This window comes from Contarinia nasturtii, unplaced genomic scaffold (genome assembly GCF_009176525.2).
Source record: "Contarinia nasturtii isolate CC-2019 unplaced genomic scaffold, AAFC_CNas_1.1 Cnas_scaffold_1371, whole genome shotgun sequence".
NCBI classification, from domain to species: domain Eukaryota; kingdom Metazoa; phylum Arthropoda; class Insecta; order Diptera; family Cecidomyiidae; genus Contarinia; species Contarinia nasturtii.
The window spans coordinates 2,239,127-2,262,357 of NW_022198708.1; the positions used below are offsets into that span (position 1 = coordinate 2,239,127).

Genomic DNA, 23,231 nt, shown 5'->3' on the forward strand with positions numbered 1-23,231 from the left:
CGTTCAAGGTTTGCGCAACATCAAATGGGTGAAGTTGGCACAAATTCAGCAGACAGTCCAAATGCTGATTTGAAAATGAATGGTGGCATCAACGGGAATTGCGACGATGAAGCAATGGAAGTTGAAGCACAGGACACATCAAATGAAACAATAGCAAAAAATGCTGCTGATAGCTCAGATCAAACACCACCACCAACATCATCATCATCACCACAAACCGTCAATGATAGTAAAGATGAAGTCATGGAAATCGATAGCAGCGGTAATTCAGATGAATTGATTAGTAACGATAAAACTAATGAAAATGACATACAAATTGAAAGTGTTGAATCATTGGCACATGAAAACGGTGATCCCGATGCGAAAGATAAATGTGACCAAGAATCAAGTGAAAAGGAAATTTCAAATGATTTAACGGAAAATTTGGAAAACGCCGATGATACCGAGTCAAATAAAATTATTGATGACAATGATTCAACAGTAAAAGTGATCTCTGGTGATCCACTTTCTGCTGATGCAGAGCCCATGGATGATGAAGATGGTCAAGGCGATGAAGGCGGTGAAGACGGTGAAGTCGGTGAGGACACGCGCACAAATCAAAGTCCACCACAATCCACAGAAAATGGAACAAGTGCCACAGTAACGAGTAGTAGTGATAAAAAAGGTTAGTTAACATGAAATGAAACAAGAAAATGAAAAAAAAAAACCGAAATGTTAAATGTGTAATCCTTAAAACTTATTTCATACATTTTAGATACAATTTCGAAAGATCCCATTTCCATTGATGATGAAATTCATGCAATTTCCGATTCCGAAGATGAAGAAGCGCCAAATAAAACGGTTGAAAATCCATTAAAAGATGTCGAAAACAAAGCATTGGATGATGGACAATCGAATGGTATTGCTGTAGACGATGACGACGATGATGCGAATGGCGGTGAAGATGATAAGCCAGTTAGTGTAGACTCGGATTCAGAAAGTGAGCTACCGAATAAGGATGAAGTGCACGAAATTCTCAGCGATAAAGAAGATTGTGTTGTAATTGAAGACGATAAGAAAGCTGATGGCAGCAATGTAGCAGCTCGATCAGTGAATCGAAATCGAAAGAGTACAGTTCGAGCTAGAGAAGATTATTCAGCATACGATGATGATATTGAAGAGATAATCGAAGATCCACTTGAAGAAAGTGCGCCGAAACGACCACGATTAACTGATCCATTATCAAACGAATCTCGTAAGCAGTCTGGTGATAGTACGACATCGAAAGAGCCAACATTAGTTATCATTGATACAAATACGATATTGTCGCGTGGTACCGCAGCAAATGTGCAAGCACTGAACAAATCAAATGTGTCCGTTACGGCGGTCGGTGATGGACCAGTAGCGCCAAGTGTATATCCAATTGAATCGAGAGCATCGATCACACCCGTACCTAACAATAGTAATAATCAACTAATTGGCGCGGCAACATCGACCACATTGGCCGGCTTAAATGCGCCTGTCCTAACCGCACTCACCGATGATATGTTCGTTTTGGAAGCACCGTCATTTATAGTTCCTTACATTTATGAAAAACCACCAACCGAAGATCTTAAAGAAATCGTTCATAAAATGGGCGTTGAAATTGAAGAGCGAAAAAAACTGGAAGAACAAAATGATAAAGATGAACAGCAGCCAACTGAAGATGCCAAAGACGATAAAAAGTCCGAAAATGAGGAAATTGGCGAGAAAAAACCGGCGAGCAAAAAACGAAAACCAACAAAAAATGCCGATGATTCATGGGATGAATCGGATCTGTCGACCGACGACGAAGCCGATTCAGATGCTGAAGATACAAGAGTTTTAATTAAAGAAGCAAAAGCTGATCTCGATGCGATCAAAACACATATCATAAGCCGAGATTTAACAAAAGATGATCCAGCTAATGACGATAAAAAAGACGGTAACAATTACTTTGATAGTCCATTAGGAAAGTTTTTTAGTGATATTGGCGTCAATTTGGTGCAAGAATATGTTCAATTGGATCTATTGAAGCAACAAAGACGAAAATTAAGCCGAGAGGGAAATCAAGCATCACCGAGCATACAAGTGGCCATCAATTCATTGATGAAAAATTTAGAATTGAGCAAAGACAAAAACGATGTTTTCAAATTTGAAACAAAAAAATGCCAATACTGTGTGTTTAAATCAGAATCGGCGCTTGTTATGGCAAATCACTATGAGGTGCCACACCCCGGCAAAGTGTATCAATACAGATGTAATTTCTGCGCGTATGAGGCGAAACAACAGTACGATATATTGTTACACAAAAATAATCTACATTGTATTCAGGGACGAATAGAAAAGCCAATTCCATTACATCAGTGCCCGAATTGTCCATTTGAAGATAATGGACGATCGAAATTGGCGCGTCATGCTGTTGTGTGCAGTAAAAAATTCCGACCCGAAATGAATTTGGCACCGCCACTTGATTGGGATCCACCAGCAAAAATACCACGCATCAAACCAAGACACGGTCTCGTTGGAACTGCAAATGCCTATCAAGTGAGTATCGATTTCATTAATATCATTTTCATATTATTTGTATCGACATATTTTTCATCATATAATTACATTTTTGTGTTGTTTTCAAAATTAAAATGGATTTTTGTTGCATTTCTTAAAACATAGGCTATGGCCGCGCAAGCACAACGTGCCGCAAATGCTGCAGCAATGCAAAGACAGACAGTGATGAATGTTGGTGCGGTAAAGAATCGTGGACGACCACAAACTATCACCAAGGTAATGCCAACCGCAAACAATATGCGAGGAACGCAACAACAATCAATGCGACCACAAAATCCAGGAGGCGTAGTTCTTCCGAATAACTTCCAAGTGTCAAACCACGGACAATACATTCAGGTACATATCTATGTACATGAAACGATATATGGTTAACAAGCATATGTATCCAAGAAACCCGATTTTCAATTTCAAATGATGCAAGACAACAAAACAAAACGAAAATCATCATATCGACTATTCCAATTAAATGAAACGAACCGTTTACTAAACTCATTTCGAATATTTCATATCATTGATGTTGTTGCCTGTGTTTTTTTTTTTAAATATTCATGTTCAAATTGTCGACTAGATTACGCGTGAAATTTCTGATCAAAGTTATCTTTTGTCGTTCCGTGTGTGTCAAAGTGTCAATCTCATATGCATGTCGTTTTCAACATAAATTGATTAAGCGGTATTCAAATCATGCTGCATTTCAACATTGATCATGCTGAGTTTTTAATCTCTTATACAATTTACAAAGGCACGCACACATACATAAAGAAACGAATCATGCTTGCTGATGATGATGATGATTTGCATTTGAAACTGTAATTTAAATTGATTATGCTAACACTGTATGTGTCTGTTGTATATAGGTACCAAATAGTGGAATTGCATTGATGCCGAATACTCAAAATTCATTTAATCTTATGCAGGTTGGTGAGATTCTCTCAGCAGATTTAGATAAATTCTTTTTGAAAACAAAACAAAAAATCTAAATCTGAATGCTTTTCCTCTATTTAATCAATTTAACAATGAATTTATATCGGGTGCTTTCTTTCTTTGGACATTCTTTTTCATACATATATTGCTAATACAAATAGTACAAATAGTAGCTTGGATCCTTGGATGTGTCTAATTTAATTGATGGAATTTCTGACTAACCAAATTGTGGATAAAACTTGCTCTTAACAAAATTAGTTATACACTAATCTTCATTCTATATTTGTGTGTTAAGATTCATTCTGTTGTTTCGTTCATCGTCATTTTAAACTTCTACGTCAAATCTGTTGGTCTTCAATGGAAAAAGAAACCGTGACACATTTTAATTGTTTACAATTTATTTTCTTTCGTTCAGCCCACTGGATCAAAATCACAAAAGAGTTCGCAACAGCCCAGTATATCAATAACAGCCTTACCGCGACAATCGCAACCAGGCATACACTCAACGACAACCGGCCTATCTGCTTCAAATGCAATGCAATCGGCGTCATTATTGCCAAAACCATCTGGCACAACAGCTAAACCGGGCCAGAACCAGGGTGGCAAAGCATCATTTGTTATTTGTGAAATTTGTGATGGTTGGATCAAAGATTTAGATCAACTACGAAATCACATGCAATGGATGCACAAAGTTAAGGTAATAAATCAATATGCTTTTTTATCAATATGATCATTTATTTATGCCATTTCGAAATGATTTATTTATGCACAGATTCACCCGAAGATGATATATAATCGGCCACCATTGAATTGTCAAAAGTGTCAGTTCCGATTTTTCACCGATCAAGGTCTTGAACGACATTTACTCGGTTCCCATGGATTGGTAACGAGTTCAATGCAAGAAGCTGCCAACAAGGGTAGAGATGCTGGCCGTTGTCCAGTTTGTGGAAGAGTACGTATAATTGATATTTATTTCGACTCTGGTATATCTATATATCAATGTAATGCTTTTTTTCTATTCTGTCATTTCATAAAAATTATTCGCCATAGATGTATCAATGGAAGTTACTAAATCACGTGTCCCGAGAGCACAATATGACCTTAAAACCTGCCCATTTATCTTACAAATGTACCGTGTGCACGGCCACATTTGGCATGTACAAACAATTTGAAAATCATGTATACTCCGCCCACAGTACGGTTGCGAAAAAGTCGAACAATGACAGCAAATCAAAATCATCAACATCGTCAAGTAGTAGTGGTGGTAATAATACTGGCAACAGCACCAATCGAAGCAGTTCATCTGGTGCCAGCGCATCAATATTAAAACAACCATTTAAAATAAATGACGAAATAACAATAACACCTCAACCGGCATCGCGGAATAATCGATCGATGGAAATCGAAAGTCATGTCATTGATTAGTAGGTACGTAGGATTTTTCGTTCATCGAACTGTCACAATTTTATGTCTTGGTATCTCGCAATTGCTTGAGGTATATTGATTTTTGCACTAGAGCGAGCGATTACCGATATCCCAAGTCAGTAGAATACTCTTTTAGAAGAGAGTACACTCTTTTCTCACTCTATTCGTATAGTTTTATTCGACTCTCTCTCACTCTTTTGCATCAAACACAGTACGCTTGTTGTGTATGCATATTACCAGACATTATAATGAGATATTTTCAGCCAGATGAATCAGCTCAGCCAGATATCGTCAGGAGCTGAAATTGAGTGAAAACAATAGAAGTGATTGTTATGGTTATAATTACACTTACATTGCTACAATCACTATAACAATCACTTTGATTGTGTTCACTCCATTTCAGCTCCTGACGATATCTGGCTGAGCTAGTTCATCTGGCTGAAAATATCTCATTATAATGTCTGCATATTACACATTTAAGGAATAAAATTGAATAAACGTGTTTAATGCAAAAGAGTGAGATGAGAGTGATAAGAGAGTCGAATAAAACTATACGAAAAGAGTGAGAAAAGAGTCTACTCTCTTCTAAAAGAGTATTCTACTGACTTGGAATGTGGCAGTTCCGTTAGGAATCAGTCGTTGTTCGTCAGATTTTTTTACACTTTTCATTATTATTAAATATTTTTCATTTTTTCAACATTTTCAGATTTATGTAATCAATGCGCACTGAATACATGCGATTGAAATCACCGTTCCACAACACCTTCAAAATCTGTAATTAACATTTAAAAAAAATTTAAAGAAAAAAAAACGGAAAATAAAAATATTTGAAACAGGCAAATTACAATGATAAGAAAGTCCTATGTTACGAAGCAGATATTGACGCTATGATTAATTCAACAATAGCGTTAAAAAAAACTTATTTAAAAATAATTAAATTGATAACATTTTAGGATCATATGAAAATTATTACTAGAAATGAAAAGTTTAATTGCAAAATTGAAACAACAAATTAAAAAAAAAACGTCGATAAAGTGAGTAATAATAATAAAAAATTAAAATAAAAAGCAAAAAAAAAAAACAACCTAGAGAGACATTTATATGAAACTGCTTTCTCTTGCTCACTGAGTTAAAGAGACCAAATAATTATACGGATGGATGGACGATAATGTATATTATGTTTGTATTACGGAGAAAACAACAACAATAAATGCATACAACACAATTTTGGATATATTAAAAATTGAAAGCGTATGCTGAACCTACAAACAAAACAAATTACAAATTCATTCAAAGGATCAACATCAAGGCATTCGATCCCATTAAAAACCCACGTTCAAACAAACAAAAAAATATTGTCTATTATTATTGATATGATTATGAATTAAAATTATATACTATTGATTAGTATGGCAAACGCAAACAAATAACCAACAAAATTCTTATACAACAAAAACTAAAAGAAGAAGAAAAACCAATTCAACAAGAATCCGCTTTCGGAATGATAATTTAATTTTATTTTTAAAAAAAGTCGTTTGATTTTGTTTGGGTATTTCAATATAAAAAGAAAAAACAAATAACTTTCCACGATTTCCCTAATTTTTAGTTCATATATATATATATATATTCATTTTTCTACGTTGTTTTCACCAAATAAAAGGCGATTAAACAGGCAGGATAGGATCATGTTTTTAAAAATGTGGACGACAACTTTTTCTAGATACTTGATATGAAAAGCTCACCATAAGTTCGTGTAAATTATTCAATATTTTTAATTTATGAAATAAAACTTGATTTAAAAATAATGAATTTAACATTGCTGGAATGTCATTTGTCTACTTCATTTTCAGATTTACGCCATATAAAAGATATCAGCACTCAAACTTCAGCGATTCCACTTGTCGGATTTGTTATTGTAACGAATACATGGCTGCGTTTATAATTGGCCGTCCCTTATTTTAGATAGCTGTGCCGATTTTATGTTTCACGTTACTTTTTGTTACCTCATATATCATTCATTTTTAACCAACAACAATAAACCAAAATTGTGTTTGGGTTTATGTTCAAAAAATTGAATGCCAATTATACATCCGTTTGTGTAAAATTGCTGATTTTCAAAACTTATTTGCCGTGTCAAGAAAGAAAAATGCTTTCAGAATACCAAACCAATTGCCATATCATCACTAAAGTGCTAATTAGTTTGAGCTGATTCCATGAACAATGTGCGAAAATGATTTTTTGAACGCCTTGAAAATGACGGAAAAATGTGTATGTATTCGATTCGTATTGTTCAGCTTCAGTTCAAATGATATCGATAAATAAAATTATGACGACAAATACTAATCAAAACACTGGTAACATTGAAATGTGTTTTCTTTTTAAATTTTATATTTTTTTTATGCGCATCAGGATTATCACAATATTATTGACACGAAATGATCAAAGTGAGATCATTTCAAGCGATAATAGATACAAAATAGACATTTGAGCATACATATAGGCAATAAAAAAAGTAAATGTTAAATATTAACCGCTATTAAACGAGAGTAATTCTCAAATACAATTATTGTTAAATGGAATACAATTTTTTGCGATACAATTTTCTATCGAAATTTTCTATTGCAATCGTTGAATGTTTGTGTGAAATTTTAAAAATGGCTCAAAATCACTGGTTCGGCTTGAATTTCGGCGAATTTCTCTTTGAGTTGTTGGGCTTTCTGCATTAGTTGTTCATGCTTCAATTCTTGTTCGGTTTTCGTGTTGGTGGGCACTTTTGGTGTGATTGTTGTTTGATCTGGTTCTTCGGTTGTTGGAATATGTGTTGGCAATGGTGCGTTTATCGATTCTGGTGGAATTGTTGGAAAAATGGCCAAATTCGATGAAAACACCGTTTGTAAAATTTGTTGCGTTTGTACGTGAGTCACTTTCTTATCAGCTCCAGGTACTAGACTCAATGAATGGCTTTCTTTGATGACCGATAAATTTGTCTTTTGAATTGGAATCTCTGTCGTTGAAATGGTTTCTTCGTCACTGTGTGTCGATTCTTCGGTTGCTGTTGGAGCTGGTTTAAATGCAATCGGTCCCAATAAATTTAATTCAACGCTACTTTTGATTTTTGCTACTTTAATGTCGGGCTGTTGTTTTATTTCCGCATCATTTTGATGCGATTCATTTGAATTATCTGTGTTCGATTTCGATGTATCTTTGGTAGAATTGAAGACATCACGTTTTGAAGGCTTGGAATCTTTTAAATTTTGCGCTGAATTTACCAGTGTTGTTTCGACTGCCTGCACCAAACCGTTTAATGGAATTTTTACATCTTTATCTTCAGATTCACGCTCTGGGCGTGTATAATTGAATAATCCTTCGAAGAAATTCTTATTGACATCCAATGAATCGCTTTGAACAGTACTATTATCGCTTTTATTATTCACGCTTTCTTTACTATCTTCATCATCATCACCTTCGTTGTCGTCTTCATGGTCAAATGATCGTCTTCGTCGACGTCGTTGATTTAATTGTGAATTCACTTGGAGTGCCTTCGAGACTAGGTCGGATTCAATTGCGCTAATAAAACCGCGTAATGGCACTTTGGTTTGCTCTTCAGTTTTTCGTTCAGGTCGTTTTACGTCTTCAATTTGGTCGGTTTGTTTACTCAACACATCTATCGATGTATCGGTTGCGTTCAAATCCGTTTCACGTCGAATGCGCGTCTCCTCTGGCGGTGAATCGTATACAATTGGTACCGAATAACTATCGAATGGATCATCCGGATATTTTGTAAACACTCCAGATGGATTGGTTGCAATTAAACTGGAATTTTCATCGCTTTCGCCACTAACACTTGTGCTTATATCGTCATATTGTGGTTCATTGTAATCAGTTGGTTTTGCATTTGCTAAAACAATTACACTAAATACAATCTAAAAAAAAATAATAAACGTTTGATTTTTTTATTAAATAAAATGATCCAAAGAAAATGTGCATGTCAGTGGACGACTTACTAAAAATGAATTCATTGTTGAGATTTTTTTTCTGATTCAAATTACTTGATAATATTTCGGCATATACTCTCCAATCGCAGCACTTATTTATTTCTTCTCTCTTGACTTGACGTTGTCGTAACTTCAATATGTCATCAAGAGCACGAAATATAGTATTAAATTGATTTTCTGTCGAACTCAGCTATTTATATGTGGCATCAGCTTTTCGATCGAAAACGATGGAGTGCTAATTGAAACCTTTTCAGATCGTTTTTAGCACAAAGTAACTTTTGACTGGGTGCGACCACGAGATATGTAGCGAATACCATTGCTGATGATTATGGCAAAAACGTAAAAATCGATTGTGTGATAAAAAAAATTGATGATCAACAGATTGAAAATAACGAAAAGTTTCAAATCATTATATCAGCAAAACATGTGCCGCATCATTCGATGTAAATTGAAATGTAAAAAAAGTATTAGCATTTTCGATTCCTTTTCTTTTTTTTCTCTTCTTCTTACTGAAGCGTATACGCGTGTCTTATGACTCGGCAGTTTTTGATCATGACCGTTAAATTTTGGATTAAATCAGTTTCCTTTTTAACTAGAATTAGGAATACATGCATTGAATTCAACTGGAACGCATTTCGAAAAATGGGTCAAGTTTTCTGGATGATGTCAAATGGATAGGATGAAAACTTCCTTCGCATCTCTTTTCATCGCTTTTCACATATGACAATGATTCACCAGCCAAATGTGCTAATAATAATCAATTTGATAATGAATATAGTACGTTCAGTGTTCTAACGCCTGTACCTCCGTCTCTTATTGATTTAAATCGCAACGGCTTCACTTAATTTGAAATTTGAATTTAAGATCAAGCTTTTTTTTGCCTGTTGATGGCTCAACAATTTAGTGTCAATTAGGATAGAGTTAAGAAACTTACAGACATTTCTTTTTCACTCGCTGAATTAACCTGTACATTTATTTAAATAGTAAACAATGGAAAATTTCTACATTCGGCCATTGTCATCAACGCCGTCGCCGTTGTTGTCGCTATATACAATGGAATTTTACATTTTTTTAATCGGTCGTTTGTCATACACATTTTTTCTATGTACGAACTTAAAGTACTTCGCATTTCGAAGCTTATTTAATTTTATGCATTTGCAAAAAAAAAAAATAATGGGAACCAAGGAGCAAATGTGGCAACTCAAAACGAATATTTCGATATATTGTGTTTCTATTCTGGCGTGTTGTGATATATATTTTCCATGTATAAGAGATGAATGGTTTTTGTCATTTTATAGCGTGTGCCATTGGGATGAATCTATAATCAATTGCAGGTGGCATTAAAGTTGACCTCACCATCGTAAATTCCAATGATGCAAGTACAGTTGACCAATTTGCACTCAAGTAAATAAAAATGGAGGAAATGACTGAATCGTTATCCAAATCGCAAATATTTGGCAAAATTTATTCAGATGATTTCCGCAATTGGGGCCAGTTAAAAAGTAAACAGTGTATATATTTGATGGAATATTTTTCCCCTAATCTTTTATTCATAAACAAAACAATTACGTTAGCAAGACGTGAAATTTCTGGTAAATTTTTGCGTTTTTTTTTTTGTTTTGGATTAAAATCAATAACATTTCACATTTTGACGATGAAAAAATGCACTGTTTTTGTGCGCCCACAGTGGGACTGGTTCTTGCATATGCTAATCAATTTATTTTCACAAAAGCTATAAAATCCAAAAAATATTCTCATTTAGATAAATGGATAAACAACTAATTGACAAAAACAATACCCTGCAATAATTTGGAGGGCTATATTCAGAAAAATTCCGATTTGCGAAACGTGTGCTTATAGCGACATAGTGAATGTTTAATTATTGATTATGCGCATTCAATAAGTAATGGCAGAATGAGTCCAAACTTTTGCGTTATATGTTTTTCCCCTAAACATTTTTATAATTAACATACCACGAAAAATGTAATAAAAAAACTTTGGATTAATTAATTCATTAAATTCTCAATGAATAGAATAAAATTAAATCGATAATATGGGTGTGAATTTTCTCATGCATCTAATTTTGAAATGCTTTAGGCCTACGGTTTACTCATGCTAATGTCAACCAAACGACGAAACGATTCCAATATTTATGAAACAAGAGAAGAAGAAGAAAAAAAAGTTCGCAAATTATAATTTTAGTTTCACTGCGCCATCACTAAATGAAATTCATTTCGCACTTTGTTCTGCATTCATAATCAATAACAAATCAACACATGAATGCCGGATTTCAAATGGCATGTGTAATTTATTGATTCATCTTTGAACAAATGGACGAATGGACGACGTGTCTCTATCATATTGGCATCACATGAAGCTATTATGAAAACTGTCATCAATTCACGTATATACCAATCAATTTGCAATAGCTAATTAGTGGATCAATGTTAAACGGTATATAAGGGTGATCGCCAATTGAAGAAGCATCAGTCTTTGATCGTAAAGGTTCGTGTGAGGTTCATTTAGTTGCGACGCAAAACTATTAAGAGGAGAGACTCAAAATAATATTAATTTGATTGCTCCACTTTAACAGCGAAGAAATTCGACGAAAAGAATATTCAGTTTGAGTAAAACATCGATTTTGTGTGATAAAGTAATTGAGAACAAAAAAAACGAAGCAATTTGCGACCAAACATATTTACTACAAGCTAAAGAAAAATGGAAGTAAAATTGTGCTGTGCCATCGTTGTTGCGTTGGTTTTAACCTTCAACTCCAATATATATGCCATTCCGCTGTCTCAAATTCTGAACGCCGATCAAATTCCATCATCGTCCGCCGAATCATCAGCAGAATCAGCCGAAAATGCTACAGTCAATGGAACCAAAAAAGATCTGTGAGTATCACATTTGTTAGAAAAAATATATAAACATCGAATTAAAATGTCGAAATTTTAAATTTCATTAGATACGTGATAAAGGCGGTCGTTTATGAAATTGGTATCTTAACTGAAGCAGACGAAAATGCCACTTCATCTGAAGAAAATTACTCGTAAGTGTTTGTTCAGTCTAAATATTCCTTTTCTACAGAGTTGCTATAGGCACTATAACAGCTCTGCATTTCCTATTCGTTCATTTAAATGTATAGCATTGTTATGTTCTTACTTTTTCCTCCATTGACATAGTCATGAGCGTGTGGATTTAACATTCTTCGATGCCAAATCGAATGGATCACACTTTGACTTGGGCGAAATTCCATTGCCAGTGCAAACGAATGTGACGGGTCAAGTGCTCACAGGCATTGCTCCCATCGATTTGGGAACCATACAAAATGCTTCGGACATATTAAGTACATTGCCGCTGACTGGAACGATTATCAATATTACTCACAGCGATACCAGTTTTATAAACTTAAGTCATCGACCTTCGATCACTGAAAATGGTACCATTTTAAATCCAGAGGATATTGCCAAAATTCCCGGTTTGAACGGAACAAATCCAATTTTGATAGATGCTCAGGCACCCATCGAACCTGATGACGACGAGTAATGCGTAAAGATTACTTTTGAACAAAAGAAAAAAAAATCCATCAAATTGTATTTACTAAGAGACTGTATGTGTGTATATCTCAACTTTAATTTTTAATTGTTCAAACACTAGGTTTAGTACAGCATTTTCCAACAGAAAAATATCTAGGCTTTTATTTATTAAATGTATGCGGAAACAAATCAACAAGCAAAGCATATCTGAAGGGAAAAAAGAGCAGAACAAACCATTTGCATTAGAAATGATGTACGACCACATTATTATTTTGTCACTTTTTTCTGCATAGTCATATGTCTTATATGTTGTAATCATAGTCAATTTTGAACTGGTTATTTGTTAAATAGTTTGTAAAATTGAGAATGATGATACAAATTAATTGTAAATGCAGCGAAAAAAAAATCAAACGTATGACAAACAAAGTGATACCGCTTTTGAAGTGATATATTCATGGTGAATATGTTATTTTTTTATTGTAAATATCAGTCGAAAGCAAAATAAAATTTAATAAAAACTTTGAAAAAATTGATCAGAAACTCAATTATTTGGCGTTTCTCTCTCTCTCTTTCTCTGCAAGTATATGGCATAAGCAACTTAAAGTGCAATAAAAAAGACGAGAAAACTTTCAACATCGATCAAATCTTCAATGTCTCTCTCGGTACATAGCATGTATGCTAGATTCTTCTTGTTCAAGTTCAGTTGATGCAAATAAAGTGGCGCAAGTTCTTCATATCATGCCGCCAACCATATAAATAAAACATGTGATTGTTATTTAAACGTGCTAATTGTGTATAATACGAGCACGATGAAAATTGACGCAGTGAGAATTAGATCATCGCAATGAGATAAACCACGAAAATCGAAGCACGTATACAAATAAAATATATATATATAGGTGTGTATGTGTGTGCAGCGAGCAGAAGCGGTTTTATTATGATTATTTTTGAAGCCAGCGATAAATGATCTGTTTTTTTTCGTGCATGTTTAATTGTGTTCCATTCATGGTCAAATCAAAAAATAGGCATGAATTTTGTTTTTTTGTTCGTTTTAGTAAATTTTTCATATTATATTTTTCCGTCTATTTGCCATCCATCGTCGTCATATACAACAATTTGAACGGTGTGCTCGCACTGCATCATCATCATGATTGGAACGCCGAACAAAAAAAAATAAATGAACCGCGTTTGTTTTTATGCTGTAAAATAATACGATGGGAACGAGCTTCGGCTCTTGTTATTGAATAAATGTGTACTTGACAATGTGTTTTATTCAATTGACATCAGTGTATCACGAATATTGTTATTCAGAACACGGACTTTTCAATAAAATATCGTTTGAGCTGGTATTTTGCGACTTTATGCGTCACATAAAACATGTCAATGAAATTGCTAAAAATCGCACCAAATTTCCATCAAATTTCGATGTGTATATGCGCGCACCAACGTTCAACATTGTTTACTAAACTGACCAAGCGCCAATTTTTCTCACTCCATCTTATTATTTGTGACAACATATTTATTTCAATCTTCGTCATTGAATTTGTATAATTTCAAGTCTGTGTTGACTTTTTTTTTCTATTATTTCATTTCAATAATTGAGACATATTCCATGAGTGCTGAAATGTATATAGACAGAATGCCCTTTGCTCCCGAACAAATGTATTAACTAGTCAAAAGTGATTTGTTGAGTATGTTCTAGTGTGCGATCAATGAGAATCTTTCAATGAGAAAATGAGTAACGCATTGATAATTTCGAATATCGATAACGACAATGACAAATGACAACTTTGCTATGTTCATCACATTGCTGTTTCCGTTCAGTTGCTATCATTCTAACGTGATAAGCAATTTATCGATGAAAATCGATTTTAACAGTGGCCAGATGCTGATTTGTCTTGTTATCTTTTCCAAAACGAAATGTTCAATGTGATTTTTTTCGAAAACCCGGTCATTTGGCTGATTTTGTAGCCACAGTTTACACACAGGCACGGCGCAAATCATATAAAAAGTGGTCGGATTAATATTTTAGTCGATGAGTCAATTGCTTACCACTAAATACAGTAATTATAATGTATGTTCTGCTGCAATAAGTACACATACATCACGTGTTTAATACATATAGTCTTTTTAAAATTATTCCATATTTTGTTTATCTCCTTTCTACCTAAGCTACAAACTAACTGCCATTTTTTCGGGTTATTTATTTTTTTTTCATTTCGCTCGTTTTGTGGTTGGTGAAGCGTAGATAATATCTACAAGCGCGCGCGCCTATCTACCGTATTCTATATATTCAGTTTTTATTTTATTTTATTTATTTTTTTTTGTAACGTGTATTATGCGACCATAGTTAAAAATGATTAAGAGAGAGAGAGAGAGAGAGAGAGAGAGAGAGAGAGCTCAGTCAGTGCATTGTAAATGTATAATTCTGATGCTATACTCGCGAACGTGGATCAGTCGGCCAGATATATAATGGCAAATTACACAGTTATAAGTGTTCTTATGAACACATCAGTGTTTCGATCGTTCTCCAAGTAGTCGGTGTAGTGTTGCAGACGGTGTATGGTCGCATTCGATATATATTTGCTAGTGCTTGGTGCTTCGATGTAAATTTAAGCAACTAACTGTGCTTTTAATTTTTAGCATATGTTTTTTTTTTTCGTTTCGTTTCGTATCAAATCATGGCATAAATCGACACAAAATTAAACACACTCAACAAAAACAAAATTATTTCAATTTGCTTAATAAATTAAATTATTTGCTTTGAACTATAGAAACGATTTGAAAAAAAAAAGATTTTGGTTTCTTTTTTTTAAAAATAATATTGCGAAAATGTTCTGCAGACATGTGTAAGTGTGAAAAATTGCTGATTAAGTAAGATTCACCGGCAATACTGTTGACTACCTATTTAGCTGTTTTTTTTATCCGGCATTTAGTGGTCGGTCTGCAAAAGATTGTTCAATTAAATGCTGATGTGCGCATTTTAATCGAATGTTTTAATTACAAAAGAAACGACAAATGACGACTCATCAGCAAAACTTAAAATCAATATGGATTTTTGATTTAAAAATCGAGTGTAGTTTATAATTATCGCGCAATAAACATTTACAGTGCGATAAAACTCAGTGTCTCTGATGGTGGATTGCGGTGGAGCGCGACATTTGGGATCCAAAGTGTGTGTAATACGGGAAATCTGTTTGTAAACAATGAGCCATAGAAGTTTTTCACTTTATTCATTTCGTTGTTTTAATTCAATTTGCCAAATAATCACAATAAGTTTTGTGTATTGTGCGGAATATTCGAGTCGAGCTGTGTATATCTTCACTGGAAATGAAATCTTTTGTGTACAAATGGGGATTTACTGATAAGTTTTCATAACGTGTGCGTGTGTTTTTTTTCTTCTTTTCTCGCTTCATAACCCATATCGTTCGAAATGCACGGACACTTACTCTTCCTCGCACAATTCCAATGAAACCACATTAAGCTCTGAATTTGCTAAGTCGAAAAATGTAAACATTTGCATACTGAAATAAAAACACAAACGATAATAATAAAATTTATTCTTTTCTGTGCGCCTTTTTTTCTCTTTCGCTCTCTACGTAAGTTGAAATTGTCGACTTAGTTGGCAATCGCACTAATTGATGCACGTACACGAGTACACACGTTTGAATTGTTGTCCGATGTTGTCGATATCGTTTAAATTGCTTCCAATCTTTGAAATCTGAGTGTGTTTGCTATTTGTTGTTGTTGCTGCTTTTGGAATAGCTTGTTCGCTTTTGTGATCCACACACAAAACGATTGACAAACGAAAATTATTTATGTTAGTAAACAACGAGCTGCGAATTGTGTGACAGGTAATTGTGATTTAGTGTGGAGCATTGGAAAAAAATGAAGTTGTATAGTGAGAAATATGCCAAACCAAACAAATGAATTGAGTGAACGTGTGTGCATATGTAACATACATATATTTCAATTTTTGAGTTTAATGGATTTCAATCGGTCAATTGGTGGTGTGGTAAAATTCAATGTTGACCGTACATATTCGCATTTATGCTCAAAAGTAATACATTGTGTCTAATTGACACATTCCACAATCTCAACAAACCGAACCGGTGACAAAAAAAGACGCATATAATAATTACCACACACATTAATATTTTAAGTAAATTTTAATGACCCAAAATTAAAAGTCGACGACGAAAATCGACGGTATGATAGTCGACAATTTTGCCGTTGTGGATTTGAACATAAAGCATTTTGGATAAAACGATTTAATTGCGTTGTGCGAGATCTCTCTCTCTCTCCCTCTGTAAATAATTTCGGTGAACAAGCAACCGAACATATGAACAAGTGATCAAGTAGCAAGCGAGTGATTGTGCAGAGTGCAATAGACGATCAGAGCGTCGACAAGAACACGAATTGTCGTATGTATGCGCAAGTGTTTTATTGAATTTCGTCATCGATTCGAATAGTGAATGAGAACGACAACTGGTGCAATGAAAAATCTGCATTATAACTCGATTTTTTTAAACCTCTCGAAATTGAATTGAAATACGCCAAAAATAACAAACGATAACAAAAAAAATCAACGCCTATCGGTTATCGCTTTAAAAAAAATCGTAAAATAGGCAATTGTTTTTGTATATTGTGCAAAAATCGATAAAAGATTATGCCGTAGACTACGATTAAAATAGAAAATACAAAAAAAATGGTAATGAGCACCCATCCCAGGTAATTAACCGAGAGAACAAAAAAAAGTGTGCAGAAGGTGTGTACGCCTCAAGGAATAACCACAATCAAACTAATGATAATCGCAATGCAATCGACACCAAAATATTAATATTCAAATAATATCGGGGGCATAAAAAGGCTTGTGTGTCACACAAATTGGTACGAAATCGTGCTGCAAAACCGAGCGCAAAATCGCGAACGCATCAAAGCTAGTTGAATTCGAACAAGCGGCAATATCAACTAAGCTATAATTCATATGTGTATCTGACGCAAAAAGATACACTCCTCTAGAATACATAAACAAAAAAAAACATCATCATAGGCAGCAACAACAACAGAAACAGTAACAACAATTACAAAAAGGCGCACATTTATTATTGTGCACAAGTGTGTGATACGTGTTTCATTATTTAATATCTCAAATCGTTGTTTATTTTGCTTTCATATCAGTTAAATTTTTCAAGTAAAAAAAAAAATAATTTTTCTCTACATATCTTTATTATAATTTTTTTTTTGTTAATTTCAGACGTACAGTCCTCATTCACTCCCGTCGTCGCCAAACAATGATCACATGTTGGAGCAATTGATATGCAAACGTGTATTTGTTTAGATATCTCTGTGTGTGTGTACATTGAGCAGTGATGTCCGCTTAAAATTACAGTTCACCTGTTTCCCAAAACGCTTTCATGATCGGCACGAACAAGCCATATAGGCTTCAAACGAGCGCGCGGGGCTTTTTCGTTTCGAAAACAATTATTGAAACTGTTGGATGTGTATCATTTGAATCTGTCTACTAGTTGAAATACCAGCAAAACAAAAGGGCGACAATTTCGGATTTTTTTTTTTGGTGCGTGTATGTGTGTATCACATTGTGGTCATCAATAGCAATAGCAACTGTAGAAACAATGTGTTGTGCAAGTACTTTATCAGATTTGTTCATATAGTGCTGTTGGCAAATAGTTTGTTGTTTATTTTAATGTTATGGACACATATTCAAAAAATATTTTGTGTACAGCGCAATTATCAAAAATAAATCATAAGAAGTGTTTTAATCTTTGGTGGACAGTTTTATTCAAGTGTTTGCAGCCGGTGCGCGTGATTGAATCTTAAAATTGAGTGAGCAAAAAAAACGGTGGCCCAACTGAAATGGTGTGATCCGAAAAATTCTTCAAATCGATTGTAATGTGATCAATGCGAATGCAATAACAGCAATAGCAGTAGCCAGAGAATATCAATTTCAACACACAAATCATAATACGAGTTTATTGAGATTCAAAGCAACTAGAGATCTTCACTTTTTTTCTTCGTGGTTCGTTCAGTGTTTATGTGCCGCGTTATTTATTCAAGTGAATTTCTAAGTTTTTCTCTCTAATTGAAAATAAAATTCAAATTGATTAACCATGTCGGCTCGGTGTATAGTAATTTTGATTGGAGTGTGGTCAGTTGTAAGTGTATAATTCAATCTAAGCGAAAAAAATGCCTTGAAATTTGTACTCTTTTATTTCTTCTTCATATCTTGGGTTTTGAATTAATTGTGCATATTTCTAAAGCGACCGACGATTGTGTGTGTGTGACATTAACAACAATTCCAATATGCACCGAAATTGCTTTTTGAATGACACACATTGAAATAAGTGTAAATAAGACAAAGGCGTAATTTTTCTAAAATAATACAGATACTTTCATGCCAAAGGTTAATTTCTTCGGAGTTTGGATTTTCGGTCCTATCTTAATGCTCAAGAAACCGATTGTAAAATGTGGGAAATATTTCACACAATTTAGAACTTATTATTTGCTATAAAAATGTGTTAATTTCATTTATTCCCTTCTCTGATTTGTCAATGTTTGTATTTGGCTCTGTTTGATAACAATTTTAAACTGTTCTCAACACAATCCGAAAACTTACCAAATTCTGAAACAATGAAATAAAGCCTAGGTATTATGATAAGATCGAAACAAATAATTTCCAAGGAATTGTCAATGATTAATGAAAAAGTGTGTATTTTTATGAGATGATAACATTGTCGTTTATTTATTCTAATGTCATACGAGATGGCATACATGCCATTTAAAAGGCATGTGGGAAAAACACGGGATTACCCTAGAGAATTCCAGTGCACAAAGTACAAACGTTGGCGATAAAATAAGCACCGATGTTGATAAAACATCTTATCAGATTTGTTAAATCTTCGCAATTCATCGCATTTGTAATCTGGGAATTCTTTCATTTGAAAAAAGAAACTGCTTATAAATAAATGTAGCAACCATAGAATACAAAGTCTCTCTGTCTATTCTACATATACAAAATTTGTCACCTCAATTTTTTTTTCATTTCAAATTAAAATTCCCATCACAATTTTTCTTCTTACTCTCCTTTGGCAAATTATTTGACATTGAATTTAGCATTGAATTTGATTGTTTCATCTAACCACTGAATGGATTGCCACAAAAATGAAAAATTCAATCAGTCATGTCATGAGAGTAATCATAAATTGAAAAGAGAATTCCCAATAATTTGTCAATTAACCCACCACACAAAAACACAAAAACCACACATTGTCAAAAACCGATTTCGATACGAAGTGTGCGCAATTAATTGATGCATGACACCCATTGATCAAAACATTTATTGAATTAGATATAAAGCATTGGACTAATATTTGATTTCCGTTTATATCGTTTTCATACAGATTCAAGGTTTTGCCTATGGTATAATGTCCATATTGGCATTGCTCGCTCATGATTGTCAACTACCAATGACACAATCAAGAGTGCCGTATTTAATGTATATTATCTTCTTTAGAGGTAAGTAAAAAAAAAGAATTAAGACAGAAAAACACACACCACAGCCAATTCGTAAAATGTGGATCACATTTGTTTTATAAATGCAAAGCCAAACAAAAGCGCGTTTCTATTTGCTCAATAGACTGACGGAATACGTTAAAATTGCGATACCCTTAATTTATCATTGTTGAGATCACAAAGAGCAGAGGAGACGAAGGATTAATCCAATAGAGAAAAAAACAAGCGAAAATACTGAACGTTTAATAATCATCGATTTGCGTCTCATTTTTTTGTTTAGATCAAAAATGTGGTCCGATTCAATGGAATATTGTCACCCATAATCCGCCACCGATTGAACCAGTTTGGCCACCCAATGAAGCTGTTACTCATGTTGCATTTAGGACAAACATTATAGCTCTAGTCTATCTGTTGTTAAGCACCATTTGGATCATTACATCACTCATGTTAATTGGTATGTTAATACAATTCGGTTGTGTTTTAACACAAAAATCATGCTTCTATTTGATTTTATTATTTGAACGTGTACTTGTTTTTCACTTATCTGGACGATGGATGCGATGGCCTAAAAGAGTGTGTACAAGTTAGCGCGTCTCTCTTCGATAGGCGCTTAACTGAAAAGTAAACACAGATGAATACAATGAAATTGCTTGTGTCCATGTTTTTTGTAATTGATTTACATGATTTACAACTGCAAACGCGCACACAATGCGCATTGTATAGATTCGTTCGTGAAAATAAAGTGTCTATGCATGTTAAAGTTAATGTAATTGCTCAACAATTCAATTGCATGTATCGACTTAAGGCATCAGCGTAAAAAACAATGAAACGGGTTTCTCTTTTATTTTGTTGATTCATTATTATAATCCGCAAAAGATCACATGCATAGCATTTGATCAATTCAATAAACACAATAATTATATTGATTGGTGTTGTCATATTAAGCCTCACACACATGTAATGGAATTTCGATTTTGAATCGGTTACATTCAATTGCTTTGATCTCACGAATTCTGCCATGAACATTCTTTTGTCATTCACTTACCTCTCTCACACTGCTATCTTCTTTTTGTTAAAGCTCTATCTTTCTTACTCTTTATCTCGAATTCAATTTCCAGTTGGTTGCTTTATGGCGTGTCTGGGAAGAGTCGCTTACTATTTGTTAATGATGCCATGGGCTGTCTTTTGCACGATTACATCAATTTTCGATGTGGTTGCTGTGGGATTTTTCTTCTATGATCTATTTAACACCTTGGTTGGTATATAATAAAGGGCCAAAATAAAACAACAACAAACAAACCATGCTCAATTTATTAATGATACTTATTTTTTTTACAATTACAGAACACCGAGTCATTTGTTCGACATTTACACATGCAAAATACACGGACCGAAATTGCGGAGCTCATAATTGATCCGAACGTTTTACCAATACCAGCTGTCATAATGTTAATCGTTGCTGGACGCGGATTTATATTTTGGTGCTTTAATATTCTTAGCATACCGATTGTGTTGGCATACGCAAGAAATATCCTGTATGGCGGCAAACGGACGCCCGACTCCAGTGATGAACGTGATTTTCAATATGCCCGAAGTCACGCACACGGAAATGACAACATACTTGAGGTACACATGACAATTTTTTTTTTTATTTTAATTTTAATTTTATTTTTTGTCATCATTATTTTTGCTTTGCAGAATCATTTTCCCACTACCGAACGAAGTCGTTACAGTGATCCAAGCTATTATCATCAGTATCAGCATGATAATTTAGGCTATCAACAAGATAAATATGATTTAAGTCGAACAATTGGTCGTCGTTATATTGAACCACTGAAAGGTGAATCGATTGATGAGCCTGATAATCATGCGAATAAACGTGCAATGGCTAATTCACGAAACAGCAGTCACGAGGATAAATCATCGAAAAAATCATCGTGGAGCGATGACAGTGGCCATTCAAATAGTACAGTGCATTTGTCTTATGCAAATATGGCAACCAATTCAAATGGTGCACGAAATGATGGAAAATCGTACAATTGGAAAGAAATGCCAACCGATGCAGTGTTAAAAATAGAACGTCCACATTTTCGTTTACCACAAAAACCGTCGCTATTGAAAAAGTTATCGGATTCCTCGTATGTTATGCCAGCCGATGAGCATCACCATCAATCGGTTCAATATACTGGTGAAGAGCTACGAAGCCAACTTCCATGGTCATATTTTGGTGCTCAATCCGATGTTATAAAACCGAAAAAATCATTCGTTGAACTTCGTGATGACGAAGATTTACCACCGGTGCCCGTACCCGATTATACCATAAAATTTCCATCGAAAGATCGATCAGGTGTAAATGTTACAGGAGCCGAGCAACGTCGTTCAGTGCCAGCCAAAAAATTTATCAACCCAAAAAAGGGTGATCGTAAGTGTAAGGATGATTTTCTTTCACATATTGATTTAACTTATCACAAATTTATTCTTTTTACAGACTGGAGCGGTCCAGAATATCGGTATTAATTAATCAGTGGCCAAATGCTCGAAACCGTTAATAATCGGGACTTTGAACATTCAGACACCGTGATTGACATGATGCAGATGATGAGATTCGTCGTTCTGATACATGCCCTTGGTTAATTCATTCAAAAGTTTTCCTATTGAACACGACATTTGATTTTACAGTCATAACTTAGGTTACCGTTTAATTCAAACAAACAGACAAATAACAATATACAAAAAAAAAAAAAAAAAAACCAAGATCTAGTATATTGATAACTTGTTGAAGAATTTCATTTTCGAATTTTTTTTTAATTTATTATTAAATAACATAAACAAAACAACGTACGTGTTGGGTGTACACTAAATGATTAATTAGTTTTCTCGTTTATAGTTGTTATGGAAACGAACGTGGTATTATTATTGTTATCGTTTGTTGCGATTAAATCTTGAATTTGAAAATAAGAAACACTTTATAAATATGCTTTTCTCTCTCTCTCTCTCTCTCTCTCTCTCTCAAACACACACACACTCTCTCGTTTTACTTAAATTGAATTCGTTTCGCCTGTATTTTTGTGAAATATTTGCCATGTGTTGATGGTCAGTGCAGATTCTTTCAAGCGAAATGAATGGTAGTCTTGCACAGCGCAGCATTTTGTTACCATTCGCTGATTTTGCATTGTTACGGCGAATGAAAAATTGACTATTCGTTCAAGGTAACAAATTTTATTAAGAAAAATGAAAAAAAAAGTATCATATTTGA

The 23,231-nt window shown here is 34.1% G+C and overlaps 4 protein-coding genes across 12 annotated transcripts; 3 read left to right on the forward strand and 1 right to left on the reverse strand.

The window, feature by feature from the left end:
* The first annotated feature begins 4 nt into the window (after positions 1 to 4).
* Positions 5 to 5,712, forward strand: LOC116345925 (MOG interacting and ectopic P-granules protein 1). 3 transcript variants are annotated; one of them, XM_031775719.1, is made up of 8 exons: positions 5 to 664; positions 755 to 2,544; positions 2,671 to 2,901; positions 3,420 to 3,479; positions 3,902 to 4,183; positions 4,259 to 4,438; positions 4,537 to 4,914; positions 5,618 to 5,712. In XM_031775719.1, the coding sequence occupies exons 1-7, from the start codon at positions 25 to 27 to the stop codon at positions 4,909 to 4,911; spliced, it is 3,558 nt and encodes a 1,185-aa protein (XP_031631579.1). In that variant the 5' UTR covers positions 5 to 24; the 3' UTR covers positions 4,912 to 4,914; positions 5,618 to 5,712. The 3 variants fall into 3 exon arrangements, with proteins under 3 accessions (XP_031631579.1, XP_031631580.1, XP_031631581.1); XM_031775720.1 differs by lacking the exon at positions 3,420 to 3,479; XM_031775721.1 differs by lacking the exon at positions 3,420 to 3,479 and having other exon boundaries at positions 2,671 to 2,781.
* Positions 5,713 to 7,335: 1,623 nt separating this feature from the next.
* LOC116345751 lies at positions 7,336 to 9,054 on the reverse strand. Its single transcript, XM_031775407.1, has 2 exons — positions 8,916 to 9,054; positions 7,336 to 8,834 (listed from the first exon to the last, which is right to left on the reverse strand). Exons 1-2 carry the CDS (start codon positions 8,928 to 8,930, stop codon positions 7,560 to 7,562), a joined length of 1,290 nt encoding a protein of 429 aa, XP_031631267.1. The 5' UTR covers positions 8,931 to 9,054; the 3' UTR covers positions 7,336 to 7,559.
* Positions 9,055 to 11,407: 2,353 nt separating this feature from the next.
* Positions 11,408 to 12,592, forward strand: LOC116345764. Its single transcript, XM_031775434.1, has 3 exons — positions 11,408 to 11,800; positions 11,872 to 11,955; positions 12,089 to 12,592. Exons 1-3 carry the CDS (start codon positions 11,625 to 11,627, stop codon positions 12,450 to 12,452), a joined length of 624 nt encoding a protein of 207 aa, XP_031631294.1. The 5' UTR covers positions 11,408 to 11,624; the 3' UTR covers positions 12,453 to 12,592.
* Positions 12,593 to 14,406: 1,814 nt separating this feature from the next.
* LOC116345877 lies at positions 14,407 to 22,933 on the forward strand. Of its 7 annotated transcripts, none has more exons than XM_031775593.1 (8): positions 14,407 to 14,516; positions 17,700 to 18,618; positions 19,864 to 19,978; positions 20,256 to 20,429; positions 21,094 to 21,230; positions 21,320 to 21,601; positions 21,674 to 22,403; positions 22,464 to 22,933. In XM_031775593.1, exons 2-8 carry the CDS (start codon positions 18,574 to 18,576, stop codon positions 22,490 to 22,492), a joined length of 1,512 nt encoding a protein of 503 aa, XP_031631453.1. In that variant the 5' UTR covers positions 14,407 to 14,516; positions 17,700 to 18,573; the 3' UTR covers positions 22,493 to 22,933. The 7 variants fall into 7 exon arrangements, with proteins under 7 accessions (XP_031631453.1, XP_031631452.1, XP_031631458.1 ...); XM_031775592.1 differs by lacking the exon at positions 14,407 to 14,516 and adding an exon at positions 14,973 to 15,291; XM_031775598.1 differs by lacking the exon at positions 14,407 to 14,516 and adding an exon at positions 14,973 to 15,291 and having other exon boundaries at positions 21,674 to 22,397.
* The last annotated feature ends 298 nt before the right edge of the window (positions 22,934 to 23,231 follow it).

What these genes read in the sequence shown, in the direction of transcription:
- LOC116345925 (XM_031775719.1), top strand. Translation starts at nt 25, where the DNA reads ATGGGTGAAGTTGGCACAAATTCAGCAGACAGTCCAAATGCTGATTTG. An exon ending in ACCACGGACAATACATTCAG is followed by an intron (nt 2,902 to 3,419) that starts GTACATATCTAT and finishes TGTTGTATATAG; the next exon opens with GTACCAAATAGTGGAATTGC. An exon ending in ATTCATTTAATCTTATGCAG is followed by an intron (nt 3,480 to 3,901) that starts GTTGGTGAGATT and finishes TCTTTCGTTCAG; the next exon opens with CCCACTGGATCAAAATCACA.
- LOC116345764 (XM_031775434.1), top strand. Translation starts at nt 11,625, where the DNA reads ATGGAAGTAAAATTGTGCTGTGCCATCGTTGTTGCGTTGGTTTTAACC. An exon ending in AATGGAACCAAAAAAGATCT is followed by an intron (nt 11,801 to 11,871) that starts GTGAGTATCACA and finishes AAATTTCATTAG; the next exon opens with ATACGTGATAAAGGCGGTCG. An exon ending in TCATCTGAAGAAAATTACTC is followed by an intron (nt 11,956 to 12,088) that starts GTAAGTGTTTGT and finishes CCATTGACATAG; the next exon opens with TCATGAGCGTGTGGATTTAA.
- LOC116345877 (XM_031775593.1), top strand. Translation starts at nt 18,574, where the DNA reads ATGTCGGCTCGGTGTATAGTAATTTTGATTGGAGTGTGGTCAGTT. An exon ending in ATGATCTATTTAACACCTTG is followed by an intron (nt 21,231 to 21,319) that starts GTTGGTATATAA and finishes TTACAATTACAG; the next exon opens with AACACCGAGTCATTTGTTCG. An exon ending in GAAATGACAACATACTTGAG is followed by an intron (nt 21,602 to 21,673) that starts GTACACATGACA and finishes TTTGCTTTGCAG; the next exon opens with AATCATTTTCCCACTACCGA.